Source organism: Centrocercus urophasianus, unplaced genomic scaffold, assembly GCF_019232065.1.
Source record: "Centrocercus urophasianus isolate 14NV4802_14NV808 unplaced genomic scaffold, USGS_Curo_1.0 seq_19, whole genome shotgun sequence".
Classification (NCBI taxonomy): Eukaryota; Metazoa; Chordata; class Aves; order Galliformes; family Phasianidae; genus Centrocercus; species Centrocercus urophasianus.
In genome coordinates, this window is record NW_024884744.1 from 12,347,557 (window position 1) to 12,367,383 (window position 19,827).

At 42.1% G+C, this 19,827-nt stretch overlaps 1 protein-coding gene across 1 annotated transcript in view; it reads left to right on the plus strand.

The window, feature by feature from the left end:
* The first annotated feature begins 1,081 nt into the window (after window positions 1-1,081).
* Window positions 1,082-19,827, plus strand: part of PLOD2 (procollagen-lysine,2-oxoglutarate 5-dioxygenase 2) — a 47,115-nt gene continuing 28,369 nt past the window's right edge. Inside the window, exons 1-3 of the mRNA XM_042820853.1 lie at window positions 1,082-1,199; window positions 15,989-16,080; window positions 17,438-17,574. Coding sequence (XP_042676787.1) covers window positions 1,097-1,199; window positions 15,989-16,080; window positions 17,438-17,574 — 332 coding nt within the window. The 5' untranslated portion in view covers window positions 1,082-1,096. The remainder of the gene's footprint in view (window positions 1,200-15,988; window positions 16,081-17,437; window positions 17,575-19,827) is intronic.

Below are 19,827 nucleotides of genomic sequence, written 5' to 3' on the forward strand. Positions count from 1 at the left end.
CTTCATTTTCAGCATTTCCCTGTTTTCCCCTGCCTGGGCTTTCTCTGTCCTCAGAGCTGCTGGGACCCAGGGGTGAACTTCTCCTGTGCTCTCTGCCATGTACTGCCTGATGCAGTTCTCCCAATTAGCCATACAGGCATCTGGGCACGTAACGCTGGGCCTGATTTCTGCTTGAGGTTCCAAACCAAAGGATGCCACAGTCAAGTTTTCCCTTCTTTCACCTTTATTTTTCACTCTGTGGATCCAAAAATCACATCTGGTAGGCCCATAGAAGCATTTAAGATAAAAAATGAGGTGTGTACTTGATTGCTATATAGGTGGATCTTAAATACACAAGTCCTTCTTTCAGCACGAATTTTCAGCTTGGATGATGCCCTCCAGTAATGTTTCCAAGGCGTAAACCCTTACTGATCTCAATAGGCCACCATCTGCTTTTAGGATTATATGTGACTTATTAGCACTTAAGTTATTATTATTTTGAATACATCTTGCATTGCAACAGGAAGAAAAACACGGGAATTATGTATCTCAGGGCATCTTCTTCATTCCCACCGTGTTCCTGGGTGAAAATGACGGTACCAATGAAAAATTAATTTTGTCGGTTTTGTTTGGCGTTTGGATGTGGAAATGCGGACGCTCCTGCGCTGGGGTGTTCGCAGCGATGCCGTTTTCGAGCAGAGCGGGCGCGCAGCGCTGTTACCGCTGCCCCGGGTGGCTTCTGCCGCTGTAACGCCTTCGGACGCCCTCCATCCCCGCGCAACGCCGGGCCGGGGCGCGCCCTTCCCGCTCAGCGCTGCGCTCCCGCGGCGCCCGAGGGCGGAGCTTGGCGGCCCCGCCCCTCCCGCGGCGGTGTGCGCCCGGGCGCGGAGGCCACGAGCGGCTCCTCTTGCGCCGCCGGGCGCCCTCGCCGCCCGGGTCCTCCCACCGCCGTATAAAGCCTGGGGCGGGCGGCAGCGCCCTTTGCTCTGCCCGCCGCGGAGGAGGAGCGGCATCCCGGGCGCGGCACCGGTTGCTCCTGGCGGCGCTTTTCTCCTTTCTCCCACCTCCGCCCTCGGGGCTGGCAGCACGGGGAGCGGCGGCGGTGCGGAGGGGGAAGATGGCGTGGAGCGGCGCCCGGCTCCCGCGGCTCCTCCTGCTGCTGGCCTTAGCGCTGCCAGCGGCGGCGGAGCGGCGCTCCGGGCCCGGCCCCGGCCCCACAGGTGAGGTGCGGGGCGGTGGGAGGTGCGGAGCGCGGCGGGGATGCGCTGCCGGCATGCGCCGCCGGCTCCATTGTGCTTCCCGGCTCGGGTGCGTCTGCCGGGAGGGAACCCCGCTGGTCCGCGGTGCGCGCGTGGGGACTGCCGCTTCTCCCCGGTTATTTCTGTGTTTCTTCTGTAAGTCCGCCGCTCCGCGTTTTTCCTTGCTGCTCGCGGCCCCGGGGAAGGGGTGCGGCCCCCGGTGCTCCCCAGGTTGTCGCCCGGAGGAGCTGAAAGCATTTTAAATCGCCGGAGTGAGTCATGCGGCGGTAGACGCAGGATTCAGCTTCGGAAAAAAGTAAAAATAGATTCCTCAGTGGGAAGGGAGCGCCTCTGACTTTCTCCTTTCCCCCTCCCCCTCCCTCCCCCTCCCCTCTTTCTCTTCCCTGCTCCCGTGACAAAGTGTTGATGGGCAGGGAGGTTTTCCACGGCAGGGAAAAGCACGGTGTCATTCGCTCCTTGTCTGAACTTCGTCAGCTCGGGGTGAAGTTTCCCACTTCGTGAGAAAAGTGAGCTGGAGGCTGCCGTGCTTTTTGCTGGTCCTCGGAGGCCGCCAGATTTCTGTTCCTTGTTTTCTGTAGTCACGTCTGTGAGAAGGTAGAAAGCAATTGTATCTTTATTATGTAGAATACAAGAATGCACGCAGGAAATTCCCTCAGAGAGGTGTCCAAACATATGTGTCAAGCTATATGCCAAAACTGATTTCTTATCCAGTACTGCTTTAGCATCTGTATTTCTGATTTCTGTTCTGGAAATAGAAAGGTATTCCATCCTGCTGAACTATTACCACATGAAATCAAAGTAGTTTTATTTCCTGGCTTGTTTACTCAAGTGTGTAATAAAGTTATTTTTATTACCTAGCTTGATTCTTGCTTTGGTGCACTGAAGGCAGCTCATTTTTCTGAGAGACAAGTTTATTCCAGGAACTTCTGAGTTTGAAAGTTGCTGCTTTAGCTCATAACCAGTGTAAGATAAGTCGGCATTGATGAACACCAGGCTGCTTGCTGTGCTGGTCTCTCCCAGCTTTCTCCTTTTGCTGCTTTTGGACTCTCTGCAGAGTTCCCTGCGGGCTGTGTATGGCTGTTGCTCGCTCTCCAGGCAGTGTGAGCATCGCTGTCCCATGGCTTTGGGGCTGTGTCCTCCTGGAGTGTGTTTTGGGCAAAACACAGAGCTCCTGTGTCTGTGGCAGAGGGGCTGTGAGGATGCTCCTGTGGCAGTTGGTTACTGCAATCAACTGCGTTTTTTCCCCTCTAAAGTATCTATGCTAATAATGTATTTTTTTTAATGCAACTTGATCTAGGTGTGACATCTTGTGCTGATATCAAGTAACGACTGGCCCAGTAATGACTCTTGATTTTAAACCCTGTTGGTGGTCAAAGGCTTGAGAAGTAGAGAGTGCATAGTTCAGTGGTAGATGAAGCACTGTGCTTTATAGCAAACCAGAAATGGACTGGTGTATCTAGATAAATGATAGAAGTGATTCTGTACAAATTGCAACACTGGAAAGCCCTGTTCTATTTTGTATAAGTGATCAAACAAGAAAATCCTATTCTTCTTAATTTAAACAACAGTAGTCTGTATTGGACTGTAGCAAACTGCTGAGTGCAGGCTGCTCTTCGGGTAGCTTCTGGACCGTAGTGCTGTCTGCCGTGTTACTTGATTTTGTACCGGTTTTAACCCTTCGATGTTATCCTCCAGTCTGTGCTGTATTGCTTGGCTAGGGATAGAGCATAGTGTGCCCTTCCTTGTAGAAATCCATACATGTACGTGGGCTCAGTCTTCTGTGGAATAAAGATGCAAAAGTTTTGGTGTTAGAACAACAGCATTAATGTATTCCTGCTGCGCTGCAGTTACTGAGTACCTGTTGCTTATCATGTAACACACTGCAGGAAAAGATATTTGTCGTTATTTTGGGTGTGCCCATGAGAATGTTTTTTCAATCAGTTCTCTGCACAGGAAACTACCCTGCCTTCTCAGAGTCCATTCCTCAGTGGCTGTGGACTTGGCCGCTTGGCTGTGTGGCCACGTAGCCACCATGTGTTGTAAGAGCATTGAGCAGGCCTGCTGTGTTGCTGCTATCCTAGTACACCCAAAACATGAAGAGTGGGCAGGAGTTAGGGCTTGTCACAGGGAGCGGAGGTAGCTTCCAGAGCCGACGTGGCCAGGATGTGTCCTGGAGCTGCAGCAGTACCCGTGGCCAAGCTGCCGGCTGTGCTCCGCCTTAGTGAGCCTTCCCTGCTGGCCGCAAGCGCTGCAAGCAGTGATGGGTATTGGATGTGGCTGCGAGGGCCTGCTTGGAGGGACAGTAGGTGCTTTGTGAATGCTATTGACATTTTTAGGCTCCTCCAAAATGAATGTGGTGATGACAGTGACTGTAAGCCTTTCACTGAGGCAGCGCAGTAAAGGAGCGAGGGATTTTGATCATGTAACCAAGTACGCCATGTACCTGGTGTACTTTCTGAAAGAAATGGAAGGCTCAGCCTGTTTCCCCTTAGAAATGGTGCGATGAAGAACTCAGACCGCTCTCTTGAAGTTGAGAGGCTGTACAATGCAGAGGGAAAAATATAGGAGCTTTTTGGCTAGGTTTTTTCTTTCCTCAAACAGTGAAGGTAAGTCACAGTAGTGGATGTGACATTGCTTTTGTCTGTGATGGGCAGTGTGTTTGTCTAAGGTCATAGGAAATTTGACCAGAAAACAGCTGTTACCTGCTTTGGCAGGGGGGTTGGTCTCGATGATCTCTAGAGGTCCCTTCCAACCCCTACAATTCTGTGATTCTGTGACAGTTCTTATCTCTAATTGATACTCTCAATTGCTGTCTGAGTCAGGATGATTTTGCATGGAACATATTCCTGTTAAGGAACTAACGTTATTTCTGAAAGGTTTCTTTGCACTGACTGCATATTCTGGAGAGTCATGGTTTATGTCCAGATTCCTGACTTTTATATTTTTTCCCCCATCATTACTGCTTACTTAAGGAGAATTGACTCCCTCTTCACAGGGAAACATTTTGTTTTGTCTGTTGAATTACCATTATTACATTGCATGATCAAAAGGAACATCGATCCATTTGTGTAAAGCCACTAATCTGTTTAAAATTGAAATTAGTTGACACTCTGCTCTAGAGAATTCCCTTGGCACAGATGGTAGGTAGGATCACAATACAACACATTTTTGTTTTCATTTGTAACATCTGTTTTTATAGTTCTTGAGGGACCAGTTGCAAGGAGAGCAACTTTGAAAGTGAAGAATCTTTGTTCCTTCTTAATTTCTACGCAGTGTAGTTCCCTTCAGCAGAAAGCACAACATGACAGGAATGTGTCTGTATGTGTAGGAATGTTGTAGCTCTATAGGATAAGTGACAGTCGTAGAGGAATACGTGCTTGCAAGCACAGTCTGACATTGCTGTGGTGTTCAGGCTTCTGGTTCTGTAACAGAACTACTTCTGGAGTATTTCATTAGGATTAATTCACTTCTCAAAGTAAAGTTTATATTGTGCATGAATAGACTAAATATGTAAAATCTCTGGTTCACCCCCAAATTATTTCAAGCAGCTGGAATTCCTATTAAAATTTGCATTAGCTGGGGAAGAATAAGCAGCCCATTAAAGAAACAGAATATCTTTTTTTTTCTTGATGATCATAAGAGTAACATCTTGTTCATATTCTCAGTGTCTGAGTATGTGCATGTATTTTAATTAGTATTTTGATGAAATGTTTGCAGATGTGACTGCAGACACTTAGGTATCTGCTGATCATTAGCTATTATTGGCAAATTATGCAGTTATCATATTCAATCATTTCAGTCTGTTTCTACCAAATATGGTGTAAAGATGCTGTGGATTACTTCGTAATTCCTTTGAAATGCATAGATGTGTTTGTAATGGAGAACAAATTAATTACATATCTGTTTCCTTAATAATTCAAAGTTAAATAGTAGGATCTTGTTTTAGTTTAAAACATCCAAGTTTATTGGACAACTCTGAAGAAAGCCAATCTTGTAGTGGTTGTCCCACCAGCTCTTATAGGCTGCCCTTTGAAAAGTATTCTAAGGGTTCTTCCTGGTACAAGTTGCAATTCTGTCGGTCCACTGTTATTTTCTATATCCCAGTGTCTTTTTCCAGGAAAATCAAATGTCTTTTTGATGGTAGTATTAATTCTTAAAGTATAACTGCAAGTTACCCGATTCTTGTATTAAAAATCCATGCTAACTAGAGAACTGAAGGTTGAAAAACAAAACAAAACAAAACAAAAAAAACCAAATCAACAAACTTTATTTGGACTATCTTCATAAGCAGCTTACCAATTACGTTTTATATCACTGTGAAACAGCTATACACACATCATTAGCATGAGATTACAACCAGGTCCATTAACCTAATAACTGAAGTTGCTAGCCCAGATGTTCCTTGTTAAAAGCACTCCAAAATATACGTCATAACTTGCACGTCTTTAGGTTTTGTGTCAGAAACAGGATGGGTCTTTGGTGCTGCTCCACAGGCTGAAGGGCAGGCTTGCTTGGATCAGGCGCTGCCCTTCTTGCCTAGTGTGGAGTAGCAGTCTGCCCTTGATGCAGAAAAGGGCTCTTGGACAGGTGTGGTTTTTCTCCTCCTGAAGTTTGTTGGACTGCATTTCTGTCCAGTTACTGGAACAGTCAAAGCTGGGCTGTGGAGATCTGGGGCTATGTGTTGCACAACCAGTGCCTGGAAGCAGGGTGGTATGCAGAGTTGTGGGGTGGTGGCCCCTGCTGACAATGTGGGGACAGTTATGTCTCCTTCAGACAGCTCCAGTTTTGCTTCTCCTTTGTTAAACAAAGATTTCTTGAAGGAGATATCTTTATTACAAATCTTAATTGCCAAGTTTCACTGAAGGCTTGATTAGCTGTCTGAAAGCAGGATTTAATGATGCCTGGTGCAGTCTGTGACTGCCTGTTTAAACAGCTGGATATGCTGAATAACAGCTTAAACAGCAGCATGCTCTTCTCTAGACACTCATTTATGAGGGACAGCAAGGGCAAGGCTACTAAAAAGCAGAAGCTGATAAACTTTCTTGCTTGGACAGCTGGGGTTAGCTGTCCTGGTCCCAGCCTACAGCCCTGTGGCAGTGTATGGTTGCGAGCATGCATGGCCGGGCTACTGTCATGGCCCCATCCCCACTGCTTAGGAGACCTCTGAAGCTGAGCTGCCATCTGTGTGCTAATGAACAGCTGTAACTGGACCCTCTCCCACTCACCAGGATCTGGGCAGCTCTCCCTGGAGAGTTTGCTTCATGCATTACAGTGATGTTCTGTGTAAACGTTCATGTCTGGGGACTAAGGAGTACCTCTTATCTGCGCTTTACTATGAAGTAACCAATTCAGTAAACAGAGTCTCACCCAAGTCTACTGCAGATAGTGGGGGAGAAAAAAACTTATGAATGCTGCCGCTAGTGCCTCGTTTTGCTCAGGAAATCTTGCATTGGAAGGAGCACAAGCCTGAGCACAGCCAGCGCTGCAGTGATTGATGAGTGCACACACAGGCCCTAATGAGCCTGTGTTGACTGTCTGTGGTACTGCGAAATTAAAAATAAATATTAAAAAAAAAAAAAAAAAAAAAAAAAAAAGACCTCAGCCAACCAACTTGCAAACAGTTTCTAAAAATGGGAATGGATTAATATTGTGAGTAACTGCTGGCCTTTATCTGGAAGTGTGTACGTGTGTAAAAGAGGTGGTCTATGAGTGGTATTTCACTATTATTAGAACTAGCTATATTCAACAATTGATCGTTTCCATGTAGATGTTTGAAACACTATTAGAGGTGAGATCAGAACTGCTTGGTATAAGACAAGCAGCAAGCTGCAGCACAGCAAGTTTCTTGATGGAGTCGGGATGTCAGAGGAGTAAAATGGCTGTTCACATCCTTTAGGGACTGCAAAAGAAAGGGACAGAATTTAATTATATGAAGAATCTTTAGTATTTGTGTACCATCCTTCAGACTCTGAAATGCACTGTTCAGCACTCTTTGCCTCTTTATAAATGGTTTTGAATTATGGATGATATTTAACAATAATTGGACTCCTGAATGTTAAATCTTTCCTGAAGTTGTATTGAAAATCAATCTGCATTCATTTAGTAGAGGGGAAAGGACTGGTAAAATTTAATACCCTCAGGGGCTTTGTGTTAGCCAAGAACTAATCGAGTATATTTTCTGTATTACAAGAAAATTCAGAGTAAGTTCTGTTTATTTTAATGCATTTCTGCAGGTTCTTTTGAAAACAAGGAAAGAAGTAGAAGATTTAAATGCGACAATGATTGTTGCTGAGGAAGTTGCAACAGTACCAGCTGCTCGAAAGTAAACTGAGAAATTACACCTTCTATATTTCTTTCCTGGGAGAACTGCTGAAAACTTCCTGCCCTTTCTAGTTCTGTTCTGTGGCCAGGAATGGTGTTGGACTTCTGTTACTGATATCTGTTGCTCTGTGATTTTTAGGAACATTTACAAATAACCCTATGACACAAGTTCTACAGTGACTATGCTTGTACCATTATAAAGGCAGAATTATATCTGCTTTAATTTAGTCAATCTGGTTTAAAGTGTAGTTACAAGTCTGACAGCTAGCAAAGTCGAATCTGGCACTGTTTTGCAACTGACATAAATATTTGTTCTGCACTTTGTGTTTTGTAGTAAGATATGGAAGTGCAGAAATGCAGTGATTAACAAGAGGTTTTTAAAAAAGGAAAACAGAACTAACTTTCAGAGAAGTCTGTGCAGAAAGATCTGCTTCTTCTAAATCTGGCACTCAAGTTTAATTTGAAGCATTGACTCTTAGAAATCCCTTTCACATACAGGCATATGTGTGTAGCATGCAGCCTGTGTTTGGCAACCCATGACTGTACTTGCTATCTATTAATTCTAATCTCATCCTTTGTTATAAATTTTTTCACTTTCCTGTTGTTTTTGAGGTTTTTCAGACATATTACCTCTCATCCACAGCAACCTAGCCACGCTATTAAATATTGGAGGATACAGACTTACAAGGCACTTGTGGCTGTAGCTAATGAGACTTTGATATGAGCCTTGTACCTTTGAGTAGCTGTAAGCTGTGGGATGAGTGGTGGCATGCAGGAAAGTGTTCTGTGTGGAACAGAAGTCAACTCTATAATATGTAGATCAGATTTTAAAAACTAACAAAACAAAAACCAAAAGCAACAACAGAACTTCCAAATATGAAATAGTGTTCTCTCTGTACCAATCATCTCTTTCCCTCCTGGAGTGTGATTCAATAGCTCTTTCTCAAGAGGAAAGACTGTGCTTGCTAACTCAGTATGTTTGTTCAGCATCCTAAGGGAAAATAAACAGTTGTCATATGGCTCTATCTTTCGCCTCCTTATGCCAGCAGCTTTTTTTGTCCAGAAACTGTTCTGTTGGCCTACTGCTTTCTTTGACCATAAGTACATCCTATAAACTGACTCTGAGTAGATGTGAAAAACACGAACTTTAAACATATGCATTGTATACTTAAGATCTTGTTTGTTTACTGCTGGATTACGTTAAGCAAGTATATGTATGTAGGTATAACTTATAATCATAGTTATATTGCACATAATGGGTTTCTGCTGTTTCCATTTGTCATCTTTTTAAAGTGTGTGGGTTTTTAAATGTTTGTTTGTTTTAAGACTCCAAGTCTAGGCTCTGACTCTGGAGGAAAAAATAAGAACATTCTTTTCAAGAAGTCAAATACTGTCTTACTGTGCGATAAGTGGAAGCTCATCTTGTTCTAGAAATCTGAACTGTGGAAGTACTCTTCGGTATTCAGATTTTAGATGACTTAACAGTTCTTTGAGCTTTCAGTGTATTGTGTGAGCGATGTATAAACATCAAAAGGGCATGGCTGTTGGCACCACCAGTGACCTCCTATCTACAGAGCTTCAACACGTCTCAGAAGCATACGGAATAATTAGTTTTAGCGAAGTCATCAAAACTGCGTGGGAAGAGAATTGGTTATTTTGACTGTATTGAAACAGCAATGGTGACAGTTTTGCATAGGCCAAGGATCCATTTTAGTTTTTACTTTTCTATTATGGGCTTAAAGAAAATGTAGCACAAGCTTTAAAAGCTCTTTCAGAGCTCATGAATTGATAACTCACTGTTGTATATTGTTTAGCTTTTTTGGCTGCAAAACCAGAAAATAACTTATAAATGATATTTTTAAAAAGACTAAATTAGCCAGTTGTTTGGATTCCCACGTTTTTATCTTGTTTAGAATACATTGTAGAGTATTTTACTTTTTCTAGTGTATCTTCCAAAAATATAGCACATCTGTCAGAGGTATCACAAGAGGTTAGTTGTACAGTTATAGTCTGCTACTAAATACCATTTAATTCTTCCGAAATTTAATGTTTTATCATGAGGTATGGCAAAAATTTACATCTAGAATTCCAGTTGTGGATCATACTTTCACTACGTGTTGGTTGACCTGCACTATGATTCCTTTTTTCAAACTCAGGCTTGTGGTACCATGCTTATCAGGCCAATGATATTAAAGTGACATATCTCCCAAGCAGGGCTAGTAACATGCTGGGACGTATCCATTAGGAGCTGGGAACATCAAGCTCCTGTGCTACGTGCGTGGCTGGGGACGGCAATTTGCAATTCCATTTTCAGTTGACATAAAGACTTTACATGTGAATTTCCCAGTGGAATGTATAGAGTTGCCATCAGATATTCAACTCAAGAATTTGATCACCTCTCTTTACCAGAATTCTATACCATAGAATAATATCATTACTTTTTGGCAGCATGCGCATTTTCGAACGAATGTTTTCAAAGATGAAGTGCAGAAAGAGTAAAACTTCATCAAAAAAATCTTTGACAAACATCTTGAGAACTGCAACCTCTGCCATCAAATTGAACTGATGCATTGGTTTCCCAAAAACAAGGTCAAATATTCTAATGGTTTTATGTTTTTGTTGCTCTTTTAAAAATATTTTGATTAAAAAAAAACAAACAAACAAAAAAACAACAACAACAAAAAAACGTATTTTGTTTTTTTTACATGCCTTAAGTATATTATATTATATATTATTTTGTATGCAGCCCAAGACAATTCCTTTTCACTCTATGTGGCCCAGACAAGCCAAAAGGTTGGACACCCATGGAGTAGGTTGTCTGCCTTGGGAAAAACAGGCAGATAGGAAACTAATCTAAAACTAAACAAACTTTCCCCCCCCCCCCCCCCCACAGCTAATCTGTGGAAAGAGTACATAATCGAAGTTTAGTCAGAAGTTTGAAGTTGCTAGCTAAGGCCGTTTAGTGTCACTCTTGATAGCTAATTCTCAGTTGAGCATAATTTTTAACATTCCTTGTTGCTATGCATTTGAACTGTGACAGAGGAGGAATCCAGACTGAAAATGCTTTTTCAGCTGTGCATTTTAGTGCATCTCTCCAGTGATGGAGAAGCATGCTCCAACGTAGAGTAAAGGCAAGCTAAATCCAGTCTGATTTTTATGGAAAACTGACTTCTTTTTGTCTCCCACGTCTATGGAGGTGTGGAAGACATAACAGACACAACCACAATAGCTTTATTATTGTGCTTGAATGCATTCACATGCCTTCTGCCTTCCCAATAAATGCTCAGTCTATGCCTTAAATTTAGGTCACGCAGATAACTGCCAAGGCTACCTGTGATAGGATCGTAATAGTTCAGCTTTTCTTTGACTTTGTATGTATGCATATAGTTTATTTACTTATAAATCCTATTAGGTTTTCAGTTCCCAAGCCTTTTCCGTAGCCTATAGCAATTTGTTCATTTGTTTGCTGGAAGCCTTTAGAGGATTATTTTGCAATAGGGCTGTGTTTTATAGGCACTAGGACACAGATAAAAAATCAGTCATCGTTTACTATTATAAGCCACTAGTTTTCCAGATAGGCAAAGGTTTTGATGGCATAATGCAGTATTATGCACATATGTCCTTTGATCTTACTGCATGTTCCTATTCCAGAGAAGTCTACGGCAGTTGAGTCCAAGAGCAGAATGTCAGCTCCCATATGGCTGCAAGCAATATCCTCATTTTTGGCTGCTTTAAAGCTACTGTACTAGTGCCCGCAACCCCTGGTAGAAATTATGTAGTAATCTCTGTCAGTGTTCATTCATGATAAATAAGAACCATGTGGGTGTACAAGGAGCAACTGCAGCGCTTTGCGTGTTCCTCTGCCAAGGTATGAGCAGAGAGGTCACTGCAACTGAGTGCAGTCCTGCTGCGGCAGCACTGGCTGAGACCTCCACACAAATCAGTGAAAGCAAAGGCACTGGTTTACTCTTATTTCTGGAAATACGTATTTATGAGGCAGATTCCCGATGGTGGCAGCCCAAAAGATTGAGTGAGGGAGTGAAGTGTTTTGATAAATAGTCATTGAGTTTGCTAATATGTTGCATGAGCTCTTTATGCAGCGTTGTCTTTCACAACTTGAGTACTCAACCGTTTCCTAATTTGCACATAAAAATGAGTTCTGCCTGACACTGGATATACTTCCCGTGGCCAAACATGTGCTCTCAGGCTTGTTTTCAAAACAGAACAGCTGCTTTGTGAACACAACTATCTGAAAGCTGTCTGGAATAATTGCACTGTAATAACATCGGCACCCTCATATCTGGCATGAAGCTCTTCCGAATTTTTTTTTTCCCATGCCTTCCTGTTGAACCTCTGTGTAGGGTTTACGTTTCCTTTTCACACAGACTGATTTCACTTGTGGCAGAGAGTGCCAGGCAGCAATCCTCTGTGTCTGCTATGGTGGCTGCGGGCTGCATGCTGCCGCGCAGCCCAGGCCTGAGAATGGGCAGGGTGCTGGCTGCCTGCTGCGTTCGTGGTTTCATCTGTGTTTGTATTTGGGGGATGCTGTTACTTCTGGAAAACACTACCGAATGTGCCTTCATCCCTGCTGCTAGAGGGATAGTCAATCTGAAGGAACTGGGTAGCTCAAGTGTGGATGTTAGACCACACCGCAGAGCTCCCTGTGGGTAGGCTGCTGTGTGGAGGACAGGGTTTGCTCCCAAACAACATTAAGGCGAGAACTGTACTGCTTCAGCCAGAAGTCATCATGGTGTTTGAGTGAAGCATTTTTTGTCTCTCTCACTGGAAAACAAATACCTGGTCACAGCCATAACTCAGGGTCTGAGAAATTGGAGGCAGCTTTGTACTGCAGCACACATGCTGCCAACACAGGTCAGGTGCTGCTCCTGCCACCAGAATGCTTGCTGTGGCATGGGCTGTGATGGCATCTAAAGCAGGTGTAGCCAAGCATGTGATTAAAGTGGCTTGGATGTAATCAATCCCCCCAGAATCTGTGTTTTACTTGCACATTTGCCTTATTGTGAGTTCTTGAAAGTTGCTTTGCGTATGTTATTGGATGAAAACCGTTAGAACGCTGATCCCATTCATTGCACCTAAATGGGAATGAGGAATAGACTCAAAAATGAATGATGTTAAAGGGTTAAAAAGGAGTAATGGTCAGAAGCATCCTCTTTGCTCACTTCTGCAGAAAGAAACATGCATCTTTTCTGCCAGCAAAACTGATGCAAGTTATCACTTTTAAATCAAGTCAGAGGAGCCTGCAGGAATTTCATTAACATTTTTGCAATATCAAAAAGGAGCTACTTTCCTCATTTGGTTAGTAATCCTCTATATAATGTGCCAAGGTAACTGTCATTTAATGTACTTTTCTTAAGGCATGCTATTAACAGGATAAAATCATACACTGTTTGCTCTTTTATTTAAAGCAGATGCATGCTCACACGTGCACACACAACCAACCAAGCAAGAAAGCAAAATAAACAAAACTCCAAAGACTAAATATTCTGTGAAGAGCCTGTCTAGAATCTGAGATTCCAAATTCTGCATTCTTCTCCATTTAAAAACTGTTTAAATACCAGATGCACACAAAATCCAGTGACACTGAAATAACACCTTTTAAAACTCTTCATCTGTAACTTTAAAAAACTGACCATTGGCAAGTATACTGAAAGCATTTCCAAAGTAAATAGTACCTTTATAAAAATAGCTTCCTGTCTGTTCTGTGACTATTTGCAAAACTGACTTAGGCAGCTTATTTAGACTTACTGGGTATGAGCACAATACAGGTTCCTTTTGTTTTTTGCATGAATTTTGCAGTGAGTCTTGAAATGCATGAACAAGGTATAGGTAGAATTACTGTGAGTTTCATTAAAAAAAAGAGTAACAGTATCCCATAAAGAATAGTAGATTGTTTTACCAAAATGTATTTGTACATTTGTTTAAGACAGTCTTAGTTACACTTAGTGACTGTGAGGGAGAAAATAAGATCAATCCGATGCAGCCCACATTTTATCACTTACACCATGTTCTCAAGTAGTGATGTTGAAATCCTTGCTTTGAGCATTCCTCAGGAAGCTGTAGGTGTGAAAAATGTCTATCCCAAACCAAACTTTGCAGTTACAGTCAGTGCTTGACTGTTCTCCTAGGAAACTGTCAGCAACGGATTCACTTGGCTTGGTGGTGCAGTCTAGTATCATCAGATTTTCCTTAATCTGTTCCATAGAAAAAAATCCTACCCTCTGTCTCCAGCTGTTTTAGCCATAATCTAAGATGGCATGTTCTTCATCCATTCTGTGGTGACTTCTGTAGAATTACTTTAAATTGCATAACCTTTAGAAGAACATATCATACCATTATCGCTGAACTTACGTCCATCTGTGAGTCAGTGTGTCTGTGAGTGCACTGCACTGGAATTCTCTGGGATGGCTCTGCTCTTTTTAGGTGTGCACATGGGATTTTCTTCTGACTCTTGACCACAAAAGGCTGCTAGCACTCAAGCTGAAAAAATGTGGAGTAATATACCTTTTAAAACTGTCTTTCCATAATGTTTGGATGTCCATACCAAGTTGATTGAAGAGTTTCAAATACTCTCAGTTTCTTTGATGCACGGTGCAGGAGCATCAGTGTGGTGTGGCAGAGTCAATAATTAACTTGGGCAGCACCAAGTAACAGCTGTAGAAGGCCTGTTCAAAACAAACAAGTTAGTGTTTTCCTTTGAGTAGGTATTGGTATGCGGGGCTGTCACTGTGTAAGGTTTACATCAATTTGCAGGATGACTGGCTAAGAGTGAGGTTGAAAAACAATCTTGTGTTTGAAAATGTAGAGAAACCATGTCTAGGTTATGGAAAACTGAGCGTGGTAAGAAAGCACTGTATATGATTTCCTTGTCCTTGCTATTCTTTATGGTACTCTGATGGCTTCAGCTGAGAATGGACTACCACATCACTGTCTGACCTGGCTGGAGTGCTTGTGGGAGTGAGCTGGTGACTCATACCCAATCTGTCTTATTTCACTGGGGGAGGAAAAGAAGAAATCAGGGGGTCCTGAGACCAGTCTCCATAGATTTCCTGCTGCAGTTGTATTAGACAGATTTCATTAGAATTTCATTAGAGTGATTTTTTTGTTGTTGTTGTTTTTTGTTGTTGTTGTTGCTCTGCAAGTTATGTCTGTGTTAATACAACTATTATTGCTAGCCTGATTGCTCATTGGTACCCTCTAAAGTATATTCATACCTGTCTGTCAAGCGTTATCATCTCTAGCAAGTGCATTTCTTGTATGAAGAAAAAGGGAAGCAGGCTGCTTCCTTGTGTGTCAGTTGTGTGGGGATCAAACAAAAATAAAATAGCAGGCTGTGACAGATTTGAGTACACTCAGGATGAACTCTTCTTTGCCTGTATTCTGTGCAAACTTCAAAGTTAGCACTAGTGGAAAAGACTAAAGGGTTAATAGGAATGTTTTTTGCAGCAGCCATCTCTAGCAAATGTTACTGTGCTGGTCAGGATAAACCCAGAGGATGTTTTATAGAAAAGTGAGGCAAGAACAGGCGCTGTGTCTGGTATAGCGATTAGAGGTGATTCATTTTACTTTATGTATGGATTGATCTCCTGGGCTCTGTTTAGAGGGCAGCCAGTGCTTGAACTGAGACCAAATGGAGGAACTACAATGTGCTCTGGGATCCAGGCAGACCTGATTAAGTACTCAATGTTGGATAGGTGTCTTATACTTTTGATAGCTTTGAATTGTGTACCATGATTATGGAGCATATTGCTAAGAGTACAGAATGTCGTTCAGTAGTATAATCAGGAAAATATCAAGCTGTTTAGTGGGAATTCTTGGCCCTGCTTGAACTGCGTCAAAAGCCCTGGGATATAAAAAGGAAATTGGTTGCATGGTCATTTGCTTGCGTTCAGTAAGAAGGCAAAATTAGCACTAGTATAATTTGCCGACACCAGATTCTGAATAAAACGAAAACCCATGCTCTTTTGTCACTGTCCAAAGACTTAAAAGCAGTCAGTGCAGCCTGCTGGACTCTGGTGTCCACTGTTTGCTGCTGGGTGAAGCTCTCTGCTACCATTCACTCGTGAGACAAGAGGTGACAGGATTAGCTCAGGCAGAGTAGTAATAAACTATTTTTGTTTCAAAGATTCCTTCCTGTCCAGAGGTCATACTAGCTTTGTTTTTATCTCTTGAGCTAGCTGTTTACAGAGCAGATACTTCTCTGCTTCCTCTTCCTGAAGATAATTTTAAATACAGCATCTTTGTCCATAGGATTTCTTGTCTGGTGATGTCTCATGCCTATAACATGACAGTATATTTGCCTGTCTCTTGGAATCAGATGTGGGCAAATTGTGAAGTGACTTGATACAGTGTGCTTTGGTTGTAACTGTGGCCTGAAAACTTAATATGTGTTCCTTCTTTTTCTCTCACAGATAACCTCCTAGTTTTTACTGTAGCAACTAAAGAAACTGATGGCTTTCATCGCTTCATGCAAACTGCAAAGCACTTCAACTACACAGTGAAGGTACAGTATGTTCTCGTGCCAAGTAGTCATACTACACAGCCTTTAAGGTAGGAACAGTGCAGTAATAACTGAATCTGTTGAAACCTTCCCATGGCAGCGAAGGGAGATTAGTAGATACTGTGGTCAGGACCCTCAGTCATTCTGTCATAATTTATCATTTAGTCTGGCCTTGCAGTGCAACTTGTTTGTTTTGAGCAGCTGTACAACTGCTGCTGGAAGCTGTACTGGCAGCACAGGAGGTGGTGAGTGTTCCCATCCTGTTTAACCAAGGTGGGAGTCCTGCTGTGGAGAAGGAGGGAGGGTCACAACTGCAAGCTGCCTTCTGTTTCCCAAGACTCCGTAACTCTATGAGAGTACAAAACATTTCTAATGATTTTCCTAGCCTCTTGTGTCTTGTTCCCTGTCTCCATATGTCATGTACTGAAGTTGGCCTTTACATGACCTTGGGAAAAAAGCAAAAGCCCTAACTGTCTTGTAACTTTCCACACAATTTTTGTCTGCAAAAGAAAAAATCCAGGAATTCAGATTGTATTATGACATTCTTCTGCTTGCTTACTCACCACAGTGTCTGAACTGTAATTAGGAAATGATTTGGTCTCTGAAGTTTGACTTTTGCTGTTGAACTTGAAAACCTGAGAAAACCTTTCCTAAAGTTAATGTTGTTCTAATGCACTTGAGGAGCCCGGGCTCTGCATACAGCTATTAGCTTTGCAGATTTGTCTAAAACAGCATGCAATTCATTTGTTTCAGGTTTTAGGAGTTCCAAAAATCTTTTATCTTTCAAATGCTCAAAACCCACAAAAATGTTAAGGTAAAATTGGCGCTTGGCTACACAGAAATGTTGTTCAGCTGATTTTAGCACCCAGTTGTAAACTGGGGAATCTATCCTTCATTTGAATAAAAGTGTTCTGGGGGTATTTCAGGAATAGTGGAGCTTGGAATTTGTATTAGTAATATCCTGATTCCTCAAGCTTTTTGATACTTCCTGTTCCTAAAATGATGAAATTGTCTTCTAAATATCTCATTCAGAATGTTCTTCTAATATAAGTTTTGAAACAATTATTCATTTTTTCCTTTTTCTGATGGAAATGTGTTTAAATAAACAGTGGTAGCAGGCAATTACTTGATTCTTATTTGGTTAAGAAATTTGTCTCATGTTTTTGCAGTGATGTCATCGTGCTGAATGCTGCTTCAGACATGGAAAACTTATGATGCTGGAAATGCTGGCTTGCTGTGCTTTAATGCATTGCTTCTGCTTTAACATCTGTTTTCAATAAGGGTCTGCTTTCAAAAGCCTCTTGTTTTTTGTTACCAGCAAAAAAAAAAAAAAAAAAAAAAGACTTTTTACTTATTCCAGGTACTTGGAAAAGGTGAAGAGTGGAAAGGTGGTGAGTTGGCGAACTCCATTGGTGGAGGGCAGAAAGTCCGACTGCTGAAAGAAGGCATACAGGGCTATGCTGACCAAGAGGACTTGATTGTAATGTTTGTTGAATGGTGAGCAAACCTGGCTTGTCATTACATTTAAGCTTGGGTGCGCACACAGAAGTATCTGGTGTGATGTGCTGAAAGTTGCATGCTTCTCTGTTTGTTTGAGAATGTTTGCTCCCATTTTTTTCATTCATAAAAATAGTAGATTCTGCTTGGAGCAATCGCTGCTTTTTTAAAAGGATTTACAGATGTAAGAGTTGCTCATAGTTCTGCTGCCTCGAGGGGGTGAAAAAATGTTGTTGGAGCTGACAAGCTTTCAGGCAATCAGGCAATCGTGCATCCATCCCTCCTTCTGCTGCGGTAGTGTGGGATGTGGCTGAGGGCTGGGAGCTGGAGGACTGGCAAAAGCAGCTCCAGAAATAATATGGCCAGAAGAGACCAGAGTGTGATCTCCGTCCATGAAGTAACAGTGACATGGAGGAAGCTGGAAAACAGGCTCTTGAGGAAAGCACTTAGTGAGAGAACTCCTTTTATGTGCTGGAGAGCTGAAGTGAGGCACTGTGCCATACAGACCCCCAGTGCCTGCTGTGTCTGCAGATGGAAGCATGGAGACAGGGCTGCTGTGGGTGCCAGATTACTGGTCACAGCATGGCTATGCCTAAGCATATGAGCCTATATAATGTGCCTAAGCATATGAGCCTAATATAATGAGCCTCCTCATTGGAGGCCAGATAGCCTTCTTTCTGTTGCAGAAAGCAGGGGATACAAGGGGTTTTGAACACATTTACTTTTTTTTTCTTTTTCTCTTCCTGTGTGTGACAAGAGAATGCTGAGAGCAGGTAAGGGTCCAGCTCATGGCAGCCACTAAGGCCTCTCACACCCGTGCTAGGGTCACTGAAGGATCCTACAAGGAGGATGTGGGGCAGGCCTGGAGCTTGTGCATGGTTCACACTCTGTTACCAGCTCATCTTGAAATGTCTGCTACTAAATTTTCCTTCAGTACTTTGAGCAAGCTTTATATGGGAAATGGATTTTTACACTTCTGTAACTTCAAACTGTATGTAACTTTTAGAGCTACATGTTCTTGTTCGTTCCTTTGTTTTCTTTCTAACTTGATTAACAGTTTTCTGTTCAATAAGTAGAAAAGGTAACTTTGTAAAAATCAATATGTACATGCTCGTAGTGTTCTGGTGATCATGTGAGACCTGGAAGACATTTGAGAGTAATGAGGGAAATTGTTCTGATCTGTATGAGGCTCAGATAAATCATCTGTTTACTTAACGCTCACTGCTTATATTGTCTTATCGTTTTCTAACTTATAATCTCAGTACCTCACTGTTTTTCCCTATATGGTAAAATACTTAAATTGATTTGGATATAGCTCAAATTTCTCCAACATAATTTTTTATATCCAGGATGGGCTGTCTGAGAGGGAGATGGATGAGAGAATACAGCAGACCATGTGTGTTCAAGTACAGATGTCATAATCTTTCTTGCCATGAAAACTTGCCATTTTAAGCCTCCCGGGTTCTTGAAGGCTATAATCCCAAATACATGTTGATTTAAAGCTTTTGGGACAGACTCCAAGTAGGAAAAAAAAATATTTTTCTTTCTGATTCTAGCATTATGTTTTAATTATAATGAGTCTTTACATTTCCAGGAATCCTTGTTATTGATTTAAACACTGAGAAATGTAGCATATCTATAGGAAATTCCTTTCTTTTTCAGGTATTTTTCTTTATATGCTCTGTGAAGCATTTGGGATGTTAATCTTGGTGGGGGGTGGAAGGAATCTCCTGGTTTAGTTACTGTAACTAAGTGAATAATTTACAGTGAACTTTTTGTGCAGCTTCTTGCTATTTTTTGAGTGGTGTTTTTATGTGGCTCTCAACTCTGGAAATAGTTTCAACTTTTTTAGTAGTCAGCTTGTGTCTAGGTGCAGATGGAATACAATTGAAATTAGGTTTGTTTTTGTGAGAGCTAGCTGCTGGTTTATTTTGGACTGTTTCAGACTGAACTGGCTAACGGCCAGCACAGACTGGGCTGAAATGGTTGGTGCTGTGACTGTTCACCCAGAACTCCCACAGAAATCTGCTTGTGTTGTAGAACACTGTTGAAGTCTCGATCATTTTTTAAAACATTTGCCAGGAAATGAGGGATAACCATTTTAAGATATGCAGAAAGTGCCATTGAGGTATGATTCTGGCGGAAATGCATTGTAAACAGCTAAGTGTGCAGCCTAACAGTCCACTTCAATAACATGAAATATGGGACCTGCATTACTAGTTGCAAATCCCCCTTGTTTGTACATGGAGCTCT